The sequence below is a fragment of the Thalassophryne amazonica genome, chromosome 5, assembly GCF_902500255.1.
Source record: "Thalassophryne amazonica chromosome 5, fThaAma1.1, whole genome shotgun sequence".
NCBI classification, from domain to species: Eukaryota; Metazoa; Chordata; class Actinopteri; order Batrachoidiformes; family Batrachoididae; genus Thalassophryne; species Thalassophryne amazonica.
In genome coordinates this window covers 69,898,652-69,925,097 of record NC_047107.1, presented here as the reverse complement: position 1 = coordinate 69,925,097, position 26,446 = coordinate 69,898,652, and the positions used below count along the sequence as shown (strand labels likewise).

Below are 26,446 nucleotides of genomic sequence, written 5' to 3'. Positions count from 1 at the left end.
GCACTCACTGGATGTTTTGAGAAGCGTCACGACTACACCGACTACCTGGACCTCTGATTGGCTCAGCGCGCTCATCCGGGTACTGCGCTAGAACAAGCCCATTAGCTAAAGGTACCAATATGGCGGAGGTAAGAGGAAAAACACGGGAGAAGCAGTCGGTCTAAAATCGACATTTTTTAATGTTGTGTGCCATGTTTATTATTCTTATGCTATCGATTAAAGAAATAGTAATTTTTCCCTTGTGTATAGCGTGTTTCGTGGCGTAATTGTGGCTTTTATTGCTGTAAAGTTTGATTGAATGTGTGGATTGATCCATCAGTAGCAGGCCTCTGCGCCTTCGCTCTATCAGCTGCTTGGCTGCTGTGCAAACTGATACGTAAATTTAACATTAGCTTGCTGTATAACGCTAAGAACGCCACTACACTGATAGCAGTGGCAGTTCATGTTTTTTTTTTTTTTCTCCTGTTTTGGCCGAATTTATGACAGCCGTGTTGTAAATATCATATGACACCAGCGGTTCCAGTACCGCGCAAATAAAATTACTGTGCACTGTTTTCTATGAATTATGTTAACGTTATGCTTTGCCGACGAGCGTTAAGTATTTGAAGCGACCCTGTAAAAATGCGTATTTCACCGAAGTGTCACATGAGAATGCTTTTATTCGACTTTCTAAAAGTGTTTTTTGCTCGTGTTGTCGCGTAACGTTGATCGTTGTTAACCAGGCGTTGGTAAGTTATTTCAGCTAATATTAAATCAACGTCCCTGTGTAAGTAGTATTGTTGTTGGTCGTCATAAGGATCGTTAATGGCATGTTTTGTATCTAAAATGTCTGTACATGCATTTAGGTGCAAAACAGAACAAAACCCTTGTTAATGAGTATTATTTGAACGGAGACAAAATATGGAAGAAAATGATTTAGGCATTTTGTTTTCCTCATTCTCCCAAGTACAAAACTAATGCAGCTGCAAAGGATAATCGAGTGCATGGTCTTGATCAAAAGGTCATTCAATTATATTACTGAGGAATCTTTCCTCGTGTTGTACAAGAGTTATGGTAGACCTCATTTGGAATATTGTGTGCAAGTGTCGTCCCCCCCCCCCCCCCCCCCCATTTACAGAGGGACCAAAGACATGTTAGAAAAAGTTCAACGCAGGACAACGACAATTGTACCTGGTTTAGAACACTTATGGAAATAGGTTGAAGGTACTCAGACTTAAGTTACTACACTAGAAATTAGAAGAGTTTGTGGGGACCCTATTGAAGCTTACCAAATATTAAATGGTCTTGAAAATATTGATTGTAATCAATTTTTCTAATTTAGGTATTATACTGGTTTGAGAGGCCACTCAACAATGTTAAAGATTATTAGATCAAGATTCAATCTTAGAAATATGTTTTTTAGTAATAGAATTGTCACTTTGTGGAACAGTCGTCGACCAAACCATGTTGTAAATTTGCCCAGTGTCAGTGTTTTTAAAATAGGTATGGTCAGATTTATTATGGTGCTTTAAGTATTATTATGGTTTTTAACTTTGGATGTATTTTATGTACTATCTGTACAAATTAGTATTACTATGGGTTTTAAGCATTATTGTTGTGGTTTTTAATTTTTGATGTGTGCTTTTATGTACTATCTGTACAAATTTTTTAATCACACAATAATTATGTACAAAAATTGAACCCATGTTTAATTACTTGACTCATTTTTCTCTCGCTTTATTCTGATGCAGGCTTCCCTAGGGAGTTCAAGTCCAGGTAAGACAGCTTGTGTTATAAGACAGCTTGTGTTACAGTGTTGAGCCCTAAATGCCATGCATTATTAAGTACTTATTAGTACTAAACTCAAAAGGATGTGTATTACTGAGTACTTATTAGTATTGAAATGTAAAAGATGTGTATTACTGGGTATTCATTAGTTCATTTCAATGATTTTCCAAAATAATTTTGTGGTTAATTTTCAAGATCAGTGTCACATTCACACTCAATGAAGCAGAAAATGTTGGGTGAGATATATGTATATGAGTCACAATTTGCTAATGTGATAAATACATGTAACAGGAGGGGTGAATTCTCAAACTTGGGGAAGAACATTGTGTTGAAGTTTTTTTTTTGTTTTGTTTTTTTTTAGATGTAAATATAACCAACTTCCATAACAAATGTGGTTCAAGTCACTGACAGTCATTTTTGGGAAGTCAAGCACAGGAGAAACTGACTGAAAAGTTTAGAGGGCAGAGTGGGCTATAATATGACATACATGAATCAGTTGTCAAAACTGACATACGTGAATAAAGTTAATCGAACCAGTGCATGCTTACCCCACCCACATCTGATTTACTATCAATGTTTTCCAGGGATATTCAGCATTCGGCTTTTACAACCCCAATTCCAATGAAGTTGGTACGTTGTGTAAAATGTAAATAAAAACAGAATTCAATCATTTGCAAATCCTTTTCAATCTATAGCAGGGATCTAGCTAGGATAAAATTTTAGCATAGTGGTGATGTCGAGGGAGGGGGGGGGAGCTTTTGAAAATTCAAGCTAAAAATTGGCCATTCTAGGGGTACCCAGAGGGGAAAAGCCATGTACGACAGCCCAAGTCCCTTCATCATGTCCAGAAGGTTGGAGAAGTTTGCTGAGTGGGCACTCTCATTCTGTGTTAGCAGTACATGGCCCTCAGTGAGGCAGTCGGCATCTGTGGACATTTTTAAGTCAAGACTTAACCAATTTAAACCTGTTTTTATTCTCTTTCTTATGAGTAGTTTTTATTTTGTTATGTTTTGTTCTTTTACTTCTGTTTTTAATTAGGTATTTGGATTTTTTATTTATTTTAATTTTTTTATGTTGAACTGTTCTGTGTGAGGCACCTTGAGATGGCTTTTGTTGTAATTTGGCGCTTTATAAGCTGATTAAGTTGAAATTGAACAACATTTTATTGAGTCTTAAAGTAAATAAATACGAAATTGGTTACTGGATCCTTAAATTCTGGACATAATAAACTCTACATGGTGGATCCTTGATCTCTGGACATAAACAGAAATAAAATCTGTTTTTGTCAAAAGCATTTCCTTTCAGACATTATTATTGGTATAAATGTCTTTCCATACCTATGAGCTGAGCTCTTGCAGCTGTGCTGCAGGGTTTATAAAGAATGCAAGACGTCTCATTTTGGGAGGAAAAAATGTTTTAGTCGATTGTAGTTTATTGTCTGTGTTGCAACGTTTGTAAGAAGTGTCATTTTATTTAAAGCGGCGATTCGTTTTGAAGTTATTAATTCTGAGTGGACTCTGTCTCGGCAGAGAGCCACGCAGCGTTTAAAGCTGTGACAACGGAACGGAGGATGATTGTCGTTTCTCGTCTGCAACAAGACAAGAGTCCCAGTTAGTGACTTTAATCCACACAAAAGTGTCTCATGATATTTTAATGGCTTTCAGAGGGGTTAAGAAGCGGACTTACCGCTTCTGAAGAGCAGCGAATCAAAGAGCCATGAGCCATTGAATCGAAGTATTGCTTCGATTCATGCTTCAAACTGGAGTCGTGCTGCAGAAACGGTTGATTACAGACGCTGTATTGAAAATCTTAACGGTCCAAAATTATAGTGTAACAGGCCGTAACGCAAGTTTGCACTAGCTAGAACCCTGTATAGTCAATTGAACACATCACAAAGACAAGATATTTAATGTTCAAACTGATAAATTTTATTGATAAATTTTATTGTTTTTGTGCAAATATTTGCTCATTTTGAAATGGATGCCTGTAGCAGGTTTCAAAAAAGCTGGGACAGTGGTATGTTTACCACTGTGTTACATCACCAATGCTCAAAGAACACTGTACGGAACATTCCACCGGTGAACAGGTTAATTGGAAACAGGTGAGTATCATGATTGGCTATAAAAGGAGCATCCCCAAAATGCTCAGCTGTTCACAAGCAAAGATGGGGCGAGGATCAACACTTTGGGAAAAAATGCGTGAAAAAATAGTTCAACAGTTTAAGAACAATGTTTCTCGACGTTCAGTTGCAAGGAATTTATGGATTCCATCATCTACAGTCCATAGTATAATCAAAAGATTCAGGAAAGCTGGAGAACTTTCTACACGTAAGCGGCAAGGCTGAAAACCAACATTGAATGCCCGTGACCTTCGATCCCTCAGGCGGCACTGCATTAAAAACCAACATTGTGTAAAGGATCTTACTGTGTGAGCTCAGGAACACTTCAGAAAACCATTGTCAGTTAACACAGTTTGTCGCAACATCTACAAGTGCAAGTTAAAACTCTACCATGCAAAGCGAAAGCCATACATCAACAACATCCAGAAATGCTGCCGCCTTCTTTGGGCCCGAGCTCATTTGAAATGGACAGATGCAAAGTGGAAAAGTGTGCTGTGTTGGGATGGGTATTAAGATTTTATCTATCGATTCCTCTTATCGATCCGATTCCTTATCGATTCCCTCTTGTGAATTTTCTGTGTACTACAAGTAGACTTTAAAGGTTTTCTATGTCAACAACATTTTATTGAGTCTTAAAGTAAATAAATATGAAATTAGTCATGGCTCTTTAAACTCTGGACATAATAAGCTCTACATGGTGGATCCTTGATCTCTGGACATAAATAGAAATAAACAAAATCTGTAGTTTTTGTCAGCAGCATTTCCTTTCAGACATTATTGGCATGAATTTTTTTCCATACATTTGAGTTGAGCTCTTTCAGCTGGCTGTGCTGCACGTCAGGTTGTAATTCATAAAGAATGCAGGACGTCTAATTTTATTGTCTGTGAAATGACACCTCTTTCCAAACGATTACAGTGTTTGGAAAGAGGTCATTTTATTTAAATCGGCGATACGTTTTGAAGTTATTAATTCCGAGCAGACTTTGTCTCGGCAGAGAGCCGTGCTTGAAGCTGTGCCAACGGAATGGAGGACGATTCTCGTTTCTTGACTGCACCAAGACAAGAGTCCCAGTTAGTGACTTTAATCCACACAAAAGTGACTTACGATTGACATATTTTAATGGCTTTGAGAGGGGTTAAGAAGTGGAATTGCCGCTTATGAAGAACAGCGAATCAAAACCAATGAGCCAGCGGATTGAATCATTGCTTCATTGGTTCACGCTTCAAAGTGGAGTCGCGCTGCAGAAGCGGTCGATTACATAGCCGCTGCAGGATCTGTAATCAGCGTAGAGAAATAATTTTCCCGACAAACGCCCTCAAAAGCAACGGCCGCTCTGAAGGACTGATAAGGAAATTGTTACGCAAAAAGACTATTGATATCGGTGGATCAAATAATTTCTTAACGATATTCAAAAAGAACCGGTTCTCGATACCCAACCCTAGTGCTGTGGTTTGAGTCCACATTTCAAATTGTTTTTGGAAATCATGGACGTCGTGTCCTCCAGACAAAAGAGGAAAAAGGCCATCCAGATTGTTACCAGCGCAAAGTTCAAAAGCCAGCATCTGTGATGTTATTGGGGGATGTTGGCTCCCATGGCATGGGCAACTTGCATATCTGTGATGGCACCATCAATGCTGAAAGGTAGATCCAGGTTTTGGAGCAACACATGCTGCCATCCAAGCAACGTCTTTTTCAGGGACGTCCCTGCTTATTTCAACAAGACAATGCCAAGCCACATTCTGCACGTGTTACAACAGCGTGGCTTTGTGCTAAAAGAGTGCGGGTACTAGACTGGCCTGCCTGCAGTCCAGACCTGTCGCCCATTGAAAACGTGTGGCGCATTATGAAGCACAAAATACGACCACGGAGACCCCGGACTGTTGAACAACTGAAGTCCTACATCAAGCAAGAATGGGAAAGAATTCCACCTACAAAGCTTCAACAGTTGGTGTCCTCAGTTCCCAAACGCTTATTGAGTGTTGTTAGAAGGAAAGGTGATGTAACACAGTGGTAAACATACCACTGTCCCAGCTTTTTTTAAATGTGTTGCAGGCATCCATTTCAAAATGAGCAAATATTTGCACAAAAAACAATAATGTTTATCAGTTTGAACATTAAATATCTTGTCTTTGTGGTGTATTCAATTGATTATAGGTTGAAGAGGATTTGCAAATCATTGTATTCTGTTTTTATTTACCGTTTACACAACGTCCCAACTTGATTAGAATTCGGGTTGTATGTGCTGTCGGGATTAAAAAAAAAATTCTTGCATGCACGTTGAGAACTGATTTAGGGTAATTTAGGGTGCAGAATCTGAATCTGAGCTCAGATTCAGCACCCCAAAATTACCCTAAATCAGTTGTATCACATCACTTTTTTTTTTTCTCTCTCTGTCGCAATGTGCGTGTTCGCTGTTGATGGATTACGCAAACATTGCTCGTTCACTCACGAGTTTGACACCACTAATCATGCACAAAAGCAGCTTCAAAAGCATAGTTTTTAAACCAGGTTCAGGAAATGTCAACAAAAGCCATAATATTGTTTACGCAACAAAGAGGTGTGTGAGACTGCAGCTTTGCTTCAATGCTTGAAACTTGAAATATATTTTCATATCTCAAAAACGTGATGTTATTGGCAAAAACTAAGACCAGATTCAGATTCAACACCCCCGAATGACCCAAAATCCGTTGAAAAACTCCATGCAAGAAAAATTGTTGGCCAGTGAAATTAATCTAATTGACAAGCTTTGTGATTAATTAATCTGAAGTAATCACATGTATAACTGTTGAAAATACCACCCCTCAAATTGCAAGGCACATACAGTGTTAAAATATTGCATAAATATGAGGCTCTCAGAAATGCAAAAACAATGAACAAAAAATTTCACTTATGAAAACAAATTACTGAAATATTTTAGTGCATAAAAATAAGGTGTGCTGACGAAAGTTGTAATACCTGCTTATTTGATCCTATACCAACAAAACTGTTTCAGGACCTGTGGCCCACTCTTAGGCCTACTGTGCTGGAAATGATCAATCTGTTATTAACATTGAGATCTGTTCCTAAATGTTTCATATCTGCAGTGATTAAACCATTACTTAATGCTGCGTTCACACCAGGCACGACCAGACGCCACAAATTCGCGTTGGTCGCGTGGCGATGGACGCGCCACCATTGCCCGGTGTGTCGCTCTGCTTTCGCAGTGAAAATTCGCCCCAGTGCGTCATCAAATAGGAGGAGCTTCCATTCCGCTCGCTGGCTCCAGTTGTCAGTCAAGTTAACATGACGGACCTTGATCACACAGAGCAAGTTGTTGTGCAAAGCTGACAAATGTCATGAGACGTTCCCAATTTGGGGAGTATCATTATTTGCTGCAGGAGCTGCGTCTGGATGATGGCTGCTTTCAGCGGTCCTTCCACCTCTGCAGGACCCAGTTTGAGGACATGCTGTCCCGTTCATGCGCGCACATGTAAACAGTGGCAGGGGTAGGTTCCGGGTTCAAATCCCACCCCTGCCACATTTCTCCATGTAATGTGGAGTTGGGTCAGGAAGGGCATCCGGCGTAAAACCTGTGCCAATTCAACATGCAGATCCACCTTGGATTTGCTGTGGCGACCCCGAGTGCAAAACAAGGGAGCAGCCGAAGGGACTTACATAGAATTTAAAATTCAATGTTAAATTAAATAGAATTTAAAATTCAATGTTAAATTAAATAGAATTTAAAATTCTTCTTCTTACTTATAAGGTTTTGAATAATCAGGTCCCATCTTATATTAGGGACCTCATAGTACCATATCACCCCAATAGAGCGCTTCGCTCTCGGACTGCAGGCTTACTTGTAGTTCCTAGGGTTTGTAAGAGTAGAATGGGAGGCAGAGCCTTCAGCTTTCAGGCTCCTCTCCTGTGGAACCAGCTCCCAATTCAGATCAGGGAGACAGACACCCTCTCTACTTTTAAGATTAGGCTTAAAACTTTCCTTTTTGCTAAAGCTTATAGTTAGGGCTGGATCAGGTGACCCTGAACCATCCCTTAGTTATGCTGCTATAGACTTAGACTGCTGGGGGTTCCCATGATGCACTGAGTGTTTCTTTCTCTTTTTGCTCTGTATGCATCACTCTGCATTTAATCATTAGTGATTGATCTCAGCCCCAACCAGTCCCAGCAGAAGACTGCCCCTCCCTGAGCCTGGTTCTGCTGGAGGTTTCTTCCTGTTAAAAGGGAGTTTTTCCTTCCCACTGTCGCCAAGTGCTTGCTCACAGGGGGTCGTTTTGACCGTTGGGGTTTTTACGTAATTATTGTATGGCCTTGCCTTACAATGTAAAGCGCCTTGGGGCAACTGTTTGTTGTGATTTGGCGCTATATAAATAAAAATTGATTGATTGATTGACTTACTTACTTACTATATATAGATTTGTATAGATATTGAAATATAATGCACGGGAAGAAGTGCATACTACCAGACTTGATAGATTGATATAGAGAGAGAAAGCAAAAGTAGCTTGCTTTAATAACCGTGATAGTTTTATCTCAAATATGGGATTTTATGTGTGAATGTCAGTTCTCGCACAAAACACTAGTTTGGCTTTAACTTGGGCTTTGCTTTAGTAATTGTGAATTACCCTCTGACAGGCTTAAAACTGTTTTAATGTTTGATTCATTATGTTTTTCAGCCAGATTTTAATGTTCAGCAGGCAGATTTGAAAATAAACTGGTCTTTGATCCAATAAGATAATTATTAAAGGCATCATATTTTGCCAAATGACCTTTTACATTTTCATGTTTGATATTTAATGTTTAATATCTCCAAAGTCCTACAATTCTGAGTGTGTTTTAACAGATATTCTTCTGACTTAAGATGAATTTATGTCACAGCTTGTTTCACATCTCTGTGACATATGTAACAGAAATAACCAAGATCCTTTAATTTGACCTCAGATTAATTGACACACACACACCAGGATTAGTGCTGCATTCCTAATGCTGTGTTTACACATAGGCAGGACGCGTTCCGAATGTCGTATTTGCGTCATTCTTGGCACATTCCTGATATTCTTAACGTGACACAACGCATCTGAATAAGTTTCTTAATCGTGCGTGATATTTGTGATTTTCATGAAGCATGTTTTTGACAGCACAAAATCTTCCACAAATGTCACGCACCACCCTCATTTCGCCTCATGTCGTGGAGGTCACATCTGAGGCTGTTGATCCGTCTTGATGAGTGGTGATCCTTAATATAGCATGACAGTGTTCTTCTCTGACATGCGCACAATTAAACTGTGCTGCACCACATTCAGTTTCATTGCTGCAGTATGCTGAAGAAGGACAGTGATGCCAAGTCGGCTAAAAGTTCCAGTGCTCATCAGCGCACTCCTGCAGGTGTTCGACCTGCTGCATGTGCCTGATGTTTGGGGAAAATGCGTGAGACGAGAGCTGCGTGGAGCCACGCATCTGGCTCTGTCAGTGTCCTCCTCCTCTCTGTGCCACTCCATGGCACAGAGCACTATTAAACATGCAGTCACAAAGTTCTTCTGCTGTGGATTTTGAGGAGCAAACTGGAGCGATCTGAATTGTTCAGCAGCTGATGGATGAATATGGGTGTGTGTGTGGAAACAATTCACCTCATTCACAGCGTGACAGAATGTAACGAGGCGCTGTTACACGCAATAGCACGGAACAGCACGCTACAGCCTGGAACATTGTTTTGGACCGTGCGTAATGGTTCCTGATAATTCGCCAGCAACATGTGCCATTAATCATAGCACATGGTAACAGGTTGCAGCAGTTCCTGAGGAGACCTGACATCTCTGCCCTGAATCATCACATTCGTGATCAGCAGCCAAGAATGTATACTTCATGGCATTTGTTACTTGTCGTCATTATGTGTAAATGCAGCATAAATCACAAAACCCCGATGTGCAACGTGAAGCTTGCTGCATCACACACGCACACTGACACCTTAATTAAGTGATCCATTTTTTTCAGAATGCATTTTGTAGTACTGCAATAAATTGTGCTCAGTATGTTCATAATGGCATGATTTTTGCAGAGTTCATAGATTGCAGTTGATTTTCATATGTTTCTGTAATTGATTTAACAGTGAATTTTTTTTCTTTTGTTTTTGTGGTTCTGAGACCATTTGTGTTTTGCGATTTGAGGGTGATTTAAAAAAAAATTATACCTGCGATTAAATGTGTACTTATACACAGCAAATTCTTACATTTGAGAAGTTTGTACCAGTGTGTTTAAATAATTTCTGTGATGAATTCTGTCTTTTAATAATTCATGTCATAAATTTTGTCTTCTAATCATTTAATAGCTCAACACAAAAAATTGCCTGTTTTTATTTCATTCAGTTGGCTCTTTATCATCAGAAGACCATGACTTTGACCCAACGGCGGAAATGTTAGTTCATGAGTATGATGATGAGAGAACCTTGGAGGAGGAAGAGTCTCTGGAGGGAGGGAGGAATTTCAGCTCTGAGATTGCAGATCTGGAAAAGGTAAACTAGCATGTTCTGCAAAATGTGACGTTTACATGTACTGATTTTACTGTACTTACAAACCTAAGAGTGTGCTTCATTATGAAAATCCAGTGTCTACGCCAGGGACTGGCAAGTGTTCATCCTTAACACCCATTTCCACATCCACGATTTTGACCCTGACTTTCCATGAATATATCACTAATAACGATATTAACTTAGTTTTATATAGTGCCTTGCAAGATACACATGGGTATTTTACACCAAGAGCCATCTGCGATTTCGAACCAGGTAGTTACAACCAGCTACCATTTAATGAGAAAGTGCAGTATTGATTTGAACCGGCGAAGTGCATTCACCTAGGGGGAGCATGCTCCTCCTCCACCCAACACCGGGAAATTTAGTAAAAATTGAAGTGAAATGGTACAACCTGCCTTGTCTGTACGATCCATGTTCATTTATTTATTTTTATTTTTTTGATTGGCAGCAGTGCATCAGGCCATCTCTGTCGTTGATACCGAGCATTCTTATTCTGTGCAGATCTGCCACAAATATGACATACGTCGTGTAGTGAAATTACATTTACCAACCTCCTTATATAAAATTAATCCTGTCCCAAAAGTTCTCAAAACTGACAAAGCATCAACAGTATCCCCAGGTCATTGTTGTCCTTCCAGCTGCCCCTGTTTCGGTCAGGGTCGCCACAGCAGATACAGCCAGATCTGCATTTTTATTTGGCACAAGTTTTATGCCGGATGCCCTTCCTAATGCAACTCCAGTTTTACCTGAAGAAACATCCAAGTACTAACCGGGTTCCGTACTGCTTAGCTTCTGATATCTGACGGGATCTGCAGACTGTTGGCCTTCCAAGATGTATGCACATTTCTGATTTGCATAATACAGCACATATGTCACAGTGAGAAATCCCTGGTGATATTTATCGTGAGATAGGAAACTTGCAGCTGAAGATGTCACTTTAAAATGGGCTAGCAGTAAGTACAGTGAGGAAAATAAGTATTTGAACACCCTGCGGTTTTGCAAGTTCTCCCACTTAGAAACCATGGAGGGGTCTGAAATTTTCATCTTAGGTGCATGTCCACTGTGAGAGACATAATCTAAAAAAAAAAAAAATCCGGAAATCACAATGTATGATTTTTTAAAAATAATTTATTTGTATGTTACTGCTGCAAATAAGTATTTGACCCCCTACCAACCAGCAAGAATTCTGGCTCACACAGACCTGCTAATTTTTCTTTAATCAATCAATCAATCAATCAATCAATTTTTTATATAGCGCCAAATCACAACAAACAGTTGCCCCAAGGCGCTTTATATTGTAAGGCAAGGCCATACAATAATTATGTAAAACCCCAACGGTCAAAACGACCCCCTGTGAGCAAGCACTTGGCTACAGTGGGAAGGAAAAACTCCCTTTTAACAGGAAGAAACCTCCAGCAGAACCAGGCTCAGGGAGGGGCAGTCTTCTGCTGGGACTGGTTGGGGCTGAGGGAGAGAACCAGGAAAAAGACATGCTGTGGAGGGGAGCAGAGATCGATCACTAATGATTAAATGCAGAGTGGTGCATATAGAGCAAAAAGAGAAAGAAACAGTGCATCATGGGAACCCCCCAGCAGTCTACGTCTATAGCAGCATAACTAAGGGATGGTTCAGGGTCACCTGATCCAGCCCTAACTATAAGCTTTAGCAAAAAGGAAAGTTTTAAGCCTAATCTTAAAAGTAGAGAGGGTGTCTGTCTCCCTGATCTGAATTGGGAGCTGGTTCCACAGGAGAGGAGCCTGAAAGCTGAAGGCTCTGCCTCCCATTCTACTCTTACAAACCCTAGGAACTACAAGTAAGCCTGCAGTCTGAGAGCGAAGCGCTCTATTGGGGTGATATGGTACTACGAGGTCCCTAAGATAAGATGGGACCTGATTATTCAAAACCTTATAAGTAAGAAGAAGAATTTTAAATTCTATTCTAGAATTAACAGGAAGCCAATGAAGAGAGGCCAATATGGGTGAGATATGCTCTCTCCTTCTAGTCCCCGTCAGTACTCTAGCTGCAGCATTTTGAATTAACTGAAGGCTTTTTAGGGAACTTTTAGGACAACCTGATAATAATGAATTACAATAGTCCAGCCTAGAGGAAATAAATGCATGAATTAGTTTTTCAGCATCACTCTGAGACAAGACCTTTCTGATTTTAGAGATATTGCGTAAATGCAAAAAAGCAGTCCTACATATTTGTTTAATATGCGCTTTGAATGACATATCCTGATCAAAAATGACTCCAAGATTTCTCACAGTATTACTAGAGGTCAGGGTAATGCCATCCAGAGTAAGGATCTGGTTAGACACCATGTTTCTAAGATTTGTGGGGCCAAGTACAATAACTTCAGTTTTATCTGAGTTTAAAAGCAGGAAATTAGAGGTCATCCATGTCTTTATGTCTGTAAGACAATCCTGCAGTTTAGCTAATTGGTGTGTGTCCTCTGGCTTCATGGATAGATAAAGCTGGGTATCATCTGCGTAACAATGAAAATTTAAGCAATACCGTCTAATAATACTGCCTAAGGGAAGCATATATAAAGTGAATAAAATTGGTCCTAGCACAGAACCTTGTGGAACTCCATAATTAACTTTAGTCTGTGAAGAAGATTCCCCATTTACATGAACAAATTGTAATCTATTAGACAAATATGATTCAAACCACCGCAGCGCAGTGCCTTTAATACCTATGGCATGCTCTAATCTCTGTAATAAAATTTTATGGTCAACAGTATCAAAAGCAGCACTGAGGTCTAACAGAACAAGCACAGAGATGAGTCCACTGTCCAAGGCCATAAGAAGATCATTTGTAACCTTCACTAATGCTGTTTCTGTACTATGATGAATTCTAAAACCTGACTGAAACTCTTCAAATAGACCATTCCTCTGCAGATGATCAGTTAGCTGTTTTACAACTACCCTTTCAAGAATTTTTGAGAGAAAAGGAAGGTTGGAGATTGGCCTATAATTAGCTAAGATAGCTGGGTCAAGTGATGGCTTTTTAAGTAATGGTTTAATTACTGCCACCTTAAAAGCCTGTGCTACATAGCCAACTAACAAAGATAGATTGATCATATTTAAGATCGAAGCATTAAATAATGGTAGGGCTTCCTTGAGCAGCCTGGTAGGAATGGGGTCTAATAAACATGTTGATGGTTTGGATGAAGTAACTAATGAAAATAACTCAGACAGAACAATCGGAGAGAAAGAGTCTAACCAAATACCGGCATCACTGAAAGCAGCCAAAGATAACGATACGTCTTTGGGATGGTTATGAGTAATTTTTTCTCTAATAGTTAAAATTTTGTTAGCAAAGAAAGTCATGAAGTCATTACTAGTTAAAGTTAATGGAATACTCAGCTCAATAGAGCTCTGACTCTTTGTCAGCCTGGCTACAGTGCTGAAAAGAACCTGGGGTTGTTCTTATTTTCTTCAATTAGTGATGAGTAGAAAGATGTCCTAGCTTTACGGAGGGCTTTTTTTTATAGAGCAACAGACTCTTTTTCCAGGCTAAGTGAAGATCTTCTAAATTAGTGAGACGCCATTTCCTCTCCAACTTATGGGTTATCTGCTTTAAGCTACGAGTTTGTGAGTTATACCACGGAGTCAGACACTTCTGATTTAAAGCTCTCTTTTTCAGAGGAGCTACAGCATCCAAAGTTGTCTTCAATGAGGATGTAAAACTATTGACGAGATACTCTATCTCACTTACAGAGTTTAGGTAGCTACTCTGCACTGTGTTGGTATATGGCATTAGAGAACATAAAGAAGGAATCATATCCTTAAACCTAGTTACAGCGCTTTCTGAAAGACTTCTAGTGTAATGAAACTTATTCCCCACTGCTGGGTAGTCCATCAGAGTAAATGTAAATGTTATTAAGAAATGATCAGACAGAAGGGAGTTTTCAGGGAATACTGTTAAGTCTTCTACTTCCATACCATACGTCAGAACAAGATCTAAGATATGATTAAAGTGGTGGGTGGACTCATTTACTTTTTGAGCAAAGCCAATAGAGTCTAATAATAGATTAAATGCAGTGTTGAGGCTGTCATTCTCAGCATCTGTGTGGATGTTAAAATCGCCCACTATAATTATCTTTAAGAAGCCCTCTTATTCTGCACTCTTTACCTGTCTTAATTGCACCTGTTTGAACTTGTTACCTGTATAAAAGACACCTGTTCACACACTCAATCAATCACACTCCAACTTGTTCACCATAGCCAAGACCAAAGAGCTGTCTAAGGACACTAGGGACAAATCTTTAGACCTGCACAAGGCTGGGATGGACTACAGGACAACAGGCAAGCAGCTTGGTAATCACCAGCCTCAGAGGATGTTCATTCAGTTGTTTAATTTTGTAGGAAAAAAGCAGATCACAGACATGACACAAAACTAAAGTCATTTCAAATGGCAACTTTCTGGCTTTAAGAAACACTATAAGAAATCAGCAAAAATAATTGTGGCAGTCAGTAACGGTTACTTTTTTAGACCAAGCAGAGGGAAAAAATTATGGAATCACCCTGTAAATTTTCATCCCCAAAACTAACACCTGCATCAAATCAGATCTGCTCGTTAGTCTGCATCTAAAAAGGAGTGATCACACCTTAGAGAGCTGTTACACCAAGTGGACTGACATGAATCATGGCTCCAACACGAGAGATGCCAATTGAAACAAAGGAGAGGATTATCAAACTCTTAAAAGAGGGTAAATCATCACGCAGTGTTGCAAAAGATGTTGGTTGTTCACAGTCAGCTGTGTCTAAACTCTGGACCAAATACAAACAACATGGGAACGTTGTTATAGGCAAACATACTGGTAGACCAAGGAAGACATCAAAGCATCAAGACAGAAAACTTAAAGCAATATGTCTCAAAAATCGAAAATGCACAATAAAACAAATGAGGAACGAATGGGAGGAAACTGGAGTCAACGTCTGTGACCGAAATGTAAGAAACCACCTAAAGGAAATGGGATTTACATACAGAAAAGCTAAACGAAAGCCATCATTAACACCTAAACAGAAAAAACAAGGTTGCAATGGGCTAAGGAAAAGCAATCGTGGACTGTGGATGACTGGATGAAAGTCATATTCAGTGATGAATCTCGTATCTGCATTGGGCAAGGTGATGATGCTGGAACTTTTGATGGTGCCGTTCCAATGAGATTTATAAAGATGACTGCCTGAAGAGAACATGTAAATTTCCACAGTCATTGATGATATGGGGCTGCATGTCAGGTAAAGGCACTGGGGAGATGGCTGTCATTACATCATCAATAAATGCACAAGTTTACGTTGATATTTTGGACACTTTTCTTATCCCATCAATTGAAAGGATGTTTGGGGATGATGAAATAATTTTTCAAGATGATAATGCATCTTGCCATAGAGCAAAAACTGTGAAAACATTCCTTGCAAAAAGACACATAGGGTCAGTGTCATGGCCTGCAAATAGTCCGGATCTTAATCCAATTGAAAATCTTTGGAAGTTGAAGAAAATGGTCCATGACAAGGCTCCAACCTGCAAAGCTGATTTGGCAACAGCAATCAGAGAAAGTTGGAGCCAGATTGATGAAGAGTACTGTTTGTCACTCATTAAGTCCATGCCTCAGAGACTGCAAGCTGTTATAAAAGCCAGAGTGCAACAAAATACTAGTGATGTGTTGGAGCGTTCTTTTGTTTTTCATGATTCCATAATTTTTTCCTCAGAATTGAGTGACTCCATATTTTTTTCCCTCTGCTTGGTCTAAAAAAGTAACCGTTACTGACTGCCACAATTTTTTTTCCTGATTTCTTATAGTGTTTCTTAAAACCAGGAAGTTGGCATTTGAAATGACTTTAGTTTTGTGTCATGTCTGTGATCTGCTTTTTTTCTACAAAATTAAACAACTGAATGAACATCCTCCGAGGCCGGTGATTCCATAATTTTTGCCAGGGGTTGTAGAAGACAACAACTGTTATGATTATTTATTAGAAAGTGGAAGAAACGCAAGATGACTGTCAATCTCCCTCGGTCTGGGATTCCAAGCAGGATCTCACTTTGTGGGGTAAGGATGATTCTGAGAAAGCTCAGAACTACACAGGAGGACCTGGTCAATGACCTGAAGAGAGCTGGGACTGCAGTCACAAAGATTACATTAGTAACACATGATCCTGTCATGGTTTAAAATCCTGCAGGGCAGCAAGGTCCCCCTGCTCAAGCAGCACATGTCCAGGCCCGTTTGAAGTTCACCAGTGACCATCTGGATGATCCAGAGGAGGCATGGGAGAAGGTCATGTGGTCAGATGAGACCAGAATAGAGCTTTTTGGAATCAACTCTACTTACTATGTTTAGAGGATGAGAACAACCCCAAGAAAACCATCCCAACCGTGAAGCATGGGGGGTGGAAACATCATACTCTGGGGGTGCTCTTCTGCAAAGGGGACAGGACGACTGCACCGTATTGAAGGAAGGATGGATGGGGTCATGTATTGCGAGATTTTGGCAAACAACCACCTTCCCTCAGTAAGAGCATTGAAGATGGGTCATGGCTGGGTCTTATGGCATGACAATGACCCCAAACACACAGCCAGGGCAACTAAGGAGGGGCTCCGTAAGAAGCATTTCAAGGTCCTGGAGTGGAGTGGCCTGGCCAGTCTCCAGACCTGAATTCAATAGAAAATCTTTGGAGGGAGCTGAAACTCCAAACCTGAAAGATTTGGAGAATGTATGGAGGAGTGGACCAAAATCACTGCTGCAGTGTGTGAAAACCTGGTGAAAAACTACAGGAAATGTTTGACCTCTGTAATTGCAAACAAAAGCTACTGTACCAAATATTAACATTGATTTTCACAGGTGTTCAAATACTTATTTGCAGCAGTCACATGCAAATAAATGATTAAAAAAATCATACATTGTGATTTCCGGATTTGGGTTTTTTTTTTTTTTTTTTTTTAGATTATGTCTCTCACAGTGGACATGCACCTAAGATGAAAATTTCAGACCCCTCCATGATTTCTAAGTGGGAGAACTTGCAAAATCGCAGGGTGTTCAAATACTTATTTTCCTCACTGTATATTGATGTACCAGTATGTTTCTCCTGACACAATGTATATGTTTGGAGTATTTGGTCAGTACTTTTTTTTCCTTTTACATGAATTTTAAATTTATTTCACTGTGCCAGAAGGACGGGTGCAGATCCAGGTCTGTTGTGATCACTTCCAAAAATATTTTTTGCTATATGGAACAGTCATGGCTACTTTAGGTGCCTGGAACAACCAGACACCAATGAAAATATTAGACTGTTTTCTCAAGAAAAGTGCAGTTGCATTGAGTCACCACCAGATGGTGGCATCAGTGTTGAATGATAGTAGGGAGACATAAGACAGAGACATCAGTGTCATTGTTGAAATGAGTAAATCTCTTTAACAAATTCAACACTTTCATCACATAAAGATACTTCTGTTAGCTAAGTCGAGTAAAACATCGAATGTATGGATCTGGCACAGTCAGACTGATTCTGCACTCCACTGAGTGAGGACTTTAAATGTTGGCAGTATGACTGGTAAAGGGAGAGAGTTGTCTTCTGTTATGATGGAGAGGACCATCACCTTTGAAAAGATAGAGTATATTAAATGAGTGTCTGACAGGGTGATGAGTGTGAAGTTGGAAATTGAAGGGGTGATGACTCATATCATCAGTGCATATGCCCCACTGGCACATAGGCTGTGAGATGAAGGAACATGAAGATGGCTGGGTTGAGTTAGATAAGGTGGTGGAGAGTTTACCCAAGCATGAAGAAGTGGTGATTGGAGTGGACTTCAATGGGCATGTTGGTGAAGGGATCAGAGGTGATCATGAAGAATTGGGTAGATATATCAAGACGAATGTGGAAGGGCCAATGGTGGTAGATTTTGTCAGCGTATTGAATGGATGTCATGAATACTTAATTTAAGGAGGAGCACAGGGTGATGGATAATACCACACTCACACATGCTTGTTGCATTTTGCTTTTTGTCTCAATTACTAAGTGATCCAACCATGTAAATTTATATCTCTAGTAAACTGGATTTTATGATGTGCAATATTTTAAAGATGGCAAATTAACATGTTATATATTACATTGTAACTAACGGTCACTCCTTCTCCAGGAGGGTAACATGCCTTTGGAAGAGCTGTTGGCTATCTATCGGTATGAAGCGTCAGCAGGGTCGAGTATAGACAGCTCCTCTGGAGACCTGACTGATGAGCTGCCAGACATGACTTTAGATAAGGTAAATGGTGATGTTGTATAGCTCTTTTATTTACATTAAATATGTAAATTCATTCTCTAAACATTCCATTGTTAATTCTGGGAGGGTTGCCCACTGGGAAGCAGCAGCTGCCACTGAACCCGTCTCAGTGATTAAGCAGTCAGGAGTGTGGCACTGCCAGCTCTCAGCTGATGCAGCTACAATGCCCAGCCCATTGTGCAAGTTTTGAATATCAGAGTTGATGACGGCTCAGCCGCCCAATTATTAGCTTTGTTTGCTTCTTTACCTGCTAGACCTATCTGAACGTGACGAGCAGGCTCTCACCAACAGCAGCATCTTCCAAGTGTTTAATGGGCCTTAGTCTCCTTTAGTGCATTGTGATTAATGTTCTTTCTGTTTCTTTAGGAGGAAATAGCAAAAGACCTGTTGTCTGGGGACTATGAGGAAGAAACTCAGTCCTCAGCTGATGATCTGACCCCTTCAGTCACCTCCCATGAGACAACTGATTTCTTCCCCAGAACACTTCGATGTAAGTGGATGGTGGCAGTAATTCTTTCCTAAAGGTTTGCTGAACCCAGACTTATGGGAGGCAGTTACTTCTATTTTGCATTTGTGTTTCAAACTTACATAAATTCATTAGCCATAACATTTGAATTGTAATTAGTTTTGTGTGCACTAACTGTATAACATTAGTGTCTCAGGAATGCCTCTCATTTATAACTAAAGAAAATCAAACAGTTGGATATTTTCTGTCAGCACTCACTTAAAGTGGAATGGCAAAATGACCTATCACAGGACACAAAAATTAGATGATGGGAATTCAGTTGCAAGGTATTTATTAGTTGTTCTTTATCTGTTCAGCCAATGCCATCTTTGATGGTGACAAAGAATCAGAGTGTGATGAAGACGGCCCTTGCCCAGAGGACTCCAGAAAGGTACACAACAAAGGCAGTTGTGAAACATGAAACCTCAAACAAAACAAAAAATCTCTGTGTGTGTGTGTGTGTGTGTGTGTGTGTGTGTGTGTGTGTGTGTGTGTGTGTGTGTGTGTGTGTGTGTGTGTGTGTGTGTGTGTGTGTGTGTGTGTGTGTGTGTGTGTGTGTGTGTGTGTGTGTGTGTGTGTGTGTGTGTGAGAAAAATAATTCTGAGGACTCCCATGGTTGGCTTTGTTTCTGCTCTTGTTGGCCACCAGACCTAGGCATTGGAAATAGAAAAAACTAATGACAAACTGATTTTGAGCTATATCTAATTTCAACCACAGCTCTTAATTTCCATCATGCACGTGATGATATGGTTATTCTCTGCAACAGGCCCAGACATGTTTAGCAGGTGGTGGACACGTCTGTGGTACAAGTAAAACAAAGCCTTGATGATGTAACGTACATCATTACAATGATGTAACGATGGTTTTGATGAGTGGATTCATCTTCTTATTTCCTAGTCTTCAGTTGTTGGTTTCTTAGTGACAGCTTGACTGTTTCAATTCAAGTTTATTTATATAGCACATTTAAACACAGCTGCAGCTGACCAAAGTGCTTCAAAATAATAGCAATACAATAACTGTAAAATATTAACAAAGGAAAAGAATAACAAATCTAAAAATACAGAGCAGCGCAAAGCGTATACCACTTAGCTCATGTTGAAAGCCAGGGAAAAGATAAATGTTTAAATGTTTTGTGTATGTCTCTCCCCCCCCCCCCCAAAAAAACTACAGGAAATAATGGTGGGAAAACAATACCAAGCAGAGGTGCCTTCTTGCCTTTGTCACTACAAAGATGGAGAGAAAGGTGATCTCTGCATTTTACTGATATTTTTTGTTTGGTTTAATTTTATGTATGCTGTTTGTTTTTACTTTATAATGTGATGATAAAGAAAAATAGTGGACCCTGTGTTTTGTTGTGCAGCGTATGACGATGAAGATGAGTTATTATGGAGCCCCCTTACGTTGCCTGAAAACAAAGTTAAGAGTTTCCTTACTGAAGTTTCATCACGGACAACAGATAACAAGGCATGCAGTGACAGATCAGGGATCCATGTCCGAGACAATGAGCAGGTGACAGTCATTTGTTACTCATCAGCCCATTGTAACACATCGGGCACAACATCATTAATTTGGCCACTATGCCAACAGTAATAGTCATTTGTTTTGTATATTTATTTACAATAGGCTTTGCATGAACTTGTAAAGTGCAACTACAACACCCGTGAAGCACTAGAGAGATACTGCAGCCGTGTGAAGTCATCGAAAGGTAAATGTGGCTGAAATTCAATGCTTCCACTGACATAGACCCATTTTTCCTCAAGAACAGAAATCTCAGAAGTGTTTTCCATATGAGACATAACATCTGTAAACATGAAGCTAGGTTGTTGGTCTGTCTTAAAATATTTGTATTTGAATTTAAATTGTGTATTTCAGAAAAATCGCCTCCGTGGTCAGAAGAAGAATGTAAGAATTTTGAACATGCACTACAGATGTATGACAAGAATTTTCATCTCATCCAGAAACACAAAGTAAGTCTTATTTTGTGATTTAATGCAACAGTTGTTTGCACAAATAAGTAATACACATGTGAAGATGGTTCATTGTACAGTGTCCATGGTTCATGGACGTTGTAGATTTCTCTGTTTATTCAGCACTCCTTTTTCCACAGGTCACAACACGAACTGTAGCAGAATGTGTGGCATTTTACTACATGTGGAAAAAGTCGGAGCGATTTGACTTCTTCGTTCAGCAGAATCGGTTTGGGAAGAAAAAGTACAGCAGCTATCCCGGGGTGACGTAAGTAGCAGGCGATGCTTGCTTGTATTTATCATGCAGCAAATACTCAGAAATGCTGCATATTTTAAAGAAAAAACCAAAGTGGTGTGTGCTTTTTAAAATCTTTTTTCTGTCAGGAGTTTAAAAGTCTTGTTGTTTTTTAATTCAGTGACTTGATGGACCGGCTTGTGGATGAAGCAGAAGGACTGGCAGTAGACAGTTCCTCCTCTTTGTGCTCGGGAGCAGGTGGAGGTGGCAGGCTGGAGTCAGCGACAGACCAGCAGCTCAGTTTGCTCAACTCCATCACTGCCAGTGACCTCACAGGTCAGCAATCTGACTTATTTGGCTGGTTTTGTTTTTTGCTTCCAGCCATCACCAAAAAGTATTTTCTTTCACATTTCATGGTTGCTTAGCTGATTGGATTCCACTAACTGGCGTCATTTTTGCAAAAAGTGGTAACAACGCTGAGTGTGATGTGATCGACAAAAAATTGCATTTTCCATCAGCTCACAATCTGGTAGATTCATTCGTATTTTCAACAGTTTGAATGAAAATTCAGCCAAAGCCTTGTAGTCTTATTATTTTTACATCTCCCACCCTGCTGTGATCCTAGTTGTGGCAGTGGGTCTTACATTTTCAGAGGTCCTTGAGTGAGCTTTGTGAGTCTTGTAGTTTTGCCTGTTGTGTGACTAAGGCCCCGCGTCTGTATAGCAGGGGTGCCCAAGTTTGGTCCTCAAGATCTACCTTCCTGACACTCTTAGTTGTGTCCCTGCTCCAACACACCTGAATCCAATGAAAGATATTAAAAGCCTGCTAACGAGTCTCTCATTGGATTCAGGTGTGTTGGAGCAGGGACACAACTAAGAGTGTCAGGAAGGTAGATCTTGAGGACCAAACCTGGGCACCCCTGTTGTATAGCATTTTGTTTTTTCCCCTGATGGAAATGTGCTGAGAGACTCTTCAAAAATGTCAGTGGTTTCAGTGGAAGGGGAAAAAAAGCTTGTGTGTGGGATTTGTTTCAAAGACAATAATAGACAACTAAAAACAAGTTTATGTTTAATGATTAAAAGTGTTCACCCTCAGCAGGAACATATCGTCTGTCTGCACTCTTTTTTTTTTGTCTCTGTTGAGGCAGATTTTCAGGCAGCTGACTGTAGACATAAAGCGCAGACACAAGCTTTGATCTTTCTGTCAAGGTGAAATATTTTGTCCCCATCTGATTTGTTGCCTGAAAGTAACATGTTGGTGAAGGGAGCACCTTTCTGAAAAGATCAGACGTTTTCAGCTTGCAATGCCAGGAGTGGCCACACAAAAAGTGAATTAAAAAAAAAAACATTAATAAAAAGGATTGCTCTGAAAAAAGATACTTGGTTGTGCTGGCTCTCTCTCTCTCCCTCTCTCTCTCTCTCGGGGGCTGCATGCAGTCTGATACACTCTATTCTCATTTTGAGCAGTTGGAGAGAAAAAAGGCATCGCTGCTCAGAAAAAAAATGCAATATCGACATAGGGCCTAATAAATGGTATATAACAGCTAAATGAATAATTATCTTAAACTAATAATGTTGTGCTACATGGATAAACTTAATCTTATGTAACAACTCAAAATTTTACAGTTAGACAGGATCAACATAGCGTATTTTCCGGAGTACAAGTTGCGGTTTTTACTAGTTTGGGAGGGCCTGCGATTTATATACTGAAAATCATGCGTTTGTTATTTAGAATACTTTTAGTAACCATTTATATAGGACTTTCACAAAAATTGCAGCACTAAAAGTAAAATCCAGTAATAAATGAAAGTAATAACAGGTACATGACAATACACAAAATCCCAAATTAATGCTATACAGAAAGATGGTGTGCCTTATACTCTGGAAAATAAGGCAGTTATTTAATTATTAAAAAAATTGTTGGATTTTGAAACTAAAACAGCCTCAAAGTCATGAAATACAGAGTTAATGAAAACTTGGTTTGGATGACAGCAGACTGATTGTACGACTCCTACATACTTATACCACTTATAAATTTTGTTTGTACCACAAAAAACTCAAAATATGAGGACACTGTTGGACATGAGTTCTCAGAAATCATTTGAACAAGCCACTAGTGAACAAATTTGTTCCTGCAGAAATTTGTCATATTTTCCCCTTCTGCATTTGTAATTGACTAATCCAAGCCTCCATTCAGCCAGCTTTATGTCTGCCATTCAAACTGTGGTTAAACGTGTTTCTCACTGGGAAAAAAAAAAGCACATGTTCAGCCCATCTGCAAATGCCTCTACATTTTGGGGGTTTTGTAAATCTTACTGTTCTGTAATTAATGTAGTTACAACCAACATGCAGTTGTTTGGTCTGTAGCCTTATGATCCATCCCGCAGATAAATGGTAAATGGACTGCATTTATATAGAGCTTTTCCATCTGCATCAGACACTCAAAGCACTTTACAATTATGCCTCACATTCACCCCGATGTCAGGGTGCTGCCATACAAGGTGCTCACTACACACCGTGAGCAATAGGAGATTAAAGGCCTTGCCCAAGGGCCCTTAGTGATTTTCCAGTCAGGTGGGGATTTGAACCCATGATCTTCTGGACTCAAGCCCATCACCTCCCCTTAACTTGTAGCTCCTGCCCAGTGTAGCCCTCAAACAAAAGCTCATCTTCATTTGACTGAATATTGTGATAAATTTTTCATATTTTTGGCGTTGTGACAGTGAATGTGATTTTTCTCTGTTAAGTCGATGTGTATTGAGCATGAACCTGTCAACAGATGATGATTCAGCTTCCTGTCTGGTTCCAGCTTTGAGTAACAGCGTAGCTACAGTGTGCAGCCCTACAGAGGTCAGCTGTCTGGACTCCTACAGCTTCCCCTCACTGGATGGACTCCACCGCGCCTCCCTAAACCACGAAGAGTCCCTTGGCTTTCCCTCCAACGGCTCGGACCCAGACTGCCTCAACATGCTGGACGCCGGCTTTTACCACTCTGACCTGGGCCAGCTAGGTGGAATATGTGTCAGCAAAGACTGCGAGCGTCCTTCCAAGAGACTCAAGATGGCGCTGCCTGACTCCTTTATAAATGACGTGTCTGTGGGTAACCTCGGAGTGGACTTTGAAGCGCGACGGACAACAACGCACCATCACAGAATCACCGGCGCCAAAATGGCCGTGTCCGTCACAGACTTCGGGAGCTTGGCTGGCAGTGGCGAGCCCAATGGTTTTTTGGGAGCACACGCACGGCACCACACACAGCACACCGCAGCACTTCAGTCAGAGTAACCTTTCTGGTTTCCTTCTTGTTCTTCCTTTTGAAAAACAATCCTGCTTGTACAGAAGACTGACCTCACTGGAGAAACTGATTTGTTTAAATTCTATTCTCTATATATCTATTATGTACATGAATATACTTTGTTTCCATTTTTTGTGTAATATGACATCAGTGATGTCTATCATATAGAACTAAAATCTTGATTTCTCTCAAGAGTTTATATAGCCATGTATTTTATTTTAGTTTTGTGTTCTGGAGTTGTGTGATGTCCATGTACGGTGAGGCCCAGAGGCTGCAGTAGGAGAGTCGTATCCACCTGGATCTCCCTCTTTTCACAACTACAGCATCTTACTCTGCCTTATTTTTTATGCCAAAATCAGCTTAGGTTTCTGCCTCCATTCTTAATTGCTTGGTTTTATTTGAAGTGGTACTTAAAAAAATAGTATTTGGTTTACAGGTACTTCTCAGCAACCAGCTAATTTTTTATTCCAGAATAATGGCTAGCTATTGTATGAAGAGCAACACTAGCATGAAGAACAGGTGTGATGGACCTCATAGACCCCCCCTTTCTTTAAGTTTCTCCTGTGGAGGCTTTTTTGCTTGTTTACCTTGAAATTCTTTAAAGTGGCCAAACTGGAACATGTGAATGTTTGTAACCTTTCATTTTTAAAGTCATACATGGTCAGGGTCATTATTATTATTATTTTTTATTAATAGATTATGAAGCGATCCTGTGCAGAGTAAATGCTGGTTTTTGCTTCACTCAGACACGGTACAGTTGGTTGCCTGTTTCTTGCAGACTGAGGATGATTGCAAACTTGTGTGGCGCTGTAGGACAAAGCTGCTCTTGAACTCACCCAGAAATAGAAGAGGAAACTGGTACTTTTTCAAACCCTTTTCCAGCCACCTTTCAAAATCTCATACTTTTTTTTTCTTTTTTGCTGTTGTCTAAAGGCTCACAAATAGCAAAACCACAATGTTTTTTCAGTTACTTGTTTCTACATTTCCTCATTGAGTGACCAGTTAAAGAGCAGGACATACTTGCATCGCTTTGACGGCCATCTGTTCTTGGCTGCACTTGTTCCTGAGACAAGACCATACATGTACACATTTTAGATTGGCTCCCAAGTGCACAAAAAAAAACAAATCATTAACACAAGCTTGAAACTGGTTTCATTTTATTTATATATATATATATATATATATATATAATGTATATGTGTGTATACACAGTGTGAACATAAAAGCACTCCTTGGTTTCCTATATTTATAATAAAAGTCACATAAATAATTTTACAATTTTGAAGAATCTGCAAAAGAGGAAAAAAGAGTTTCTGCAACTGTAGATGCCAAAATTGTAAAATTATTCATGTGACTTGATATTATAAATATTGAAACCAAGGAGTTTTTGTGTTCACCGTGTGTGTGTGTGTCACACCCACACAGACACACAAAAAAAAATCAGCCGGGGACAATGAATAATCACATTGTCCCCTTTGATCTCACACACACACATATACGTATGTATGTATGTGTGTGTGTGCGTGCACGCAACACTACAAGGATAAAGACCAAAGTTGTCCTGCTTATTTCTGTTGAACAACTAAAGAATTATATATACAAATATATAAACATGCTTGGCACAGCACCAGAAAACATTTTATTTTTTTTCTTTTCCCCATGCACATGCAGTGCTGGACAAACATTTAATTTTAGATAATCTTGGTGGTCCAGTTTTTGTTTCGCTTCATGGTTTCCTCTGGATATTGTTGGTGGCCC

General features: G+C 39.8%; 1 protein-coding gene across 2 annotated transcripts; it reads left to right on the top strand.

Annotated features, from left to right (window-relative positions):
• Positions 1 to 82: 82 nt before the first annotated feature.
• mier3b (mesoderm induction early response 1, family member 3 b) lies at positions 83 to 25,574 on the top strand. Of its 2 annotated transcripts, none has more exons than XM_034170499.1 (13): positions 83 to 128; positions 1,731 to 1,755; positions 10,244 to 10,389; positions 18,547 to 18,669; positions 19,054 to 19,177; positions 19,510 to 19,583; positions 20,363 to 20,435; positions 20,553 to 20,701; positions 20,816 to 20,897; positions 21,065 to 21,159; positions 21,300 to 21,427; positions 21,576 to 21,730; positions 24,203 to 25,574. In XM_034170499.1, the coding sequence occupies exons 1-13, from the start codon at positions 120 to 122 to the stop codon at positions 24,676 to 24,678; spliced, it is 1,659 nt and encodes a 552-aa protein (XP_034026390.1). In that variant the 5' UTR covers positions 83 to 119; the 3' UTR covers positions 24,679 to 25,574. The 2 variants fall into 2 exon arrangements, with proteins under 2 accessions (XP_034026390.1, XP_034026389.1); XM_034170498.1 differs by having other exon boundaries at positions 24,173 to 25,574.
• The last annotated feature ends 872 nt before the right edge of the window (positions 25,575 to 26,446 follow it).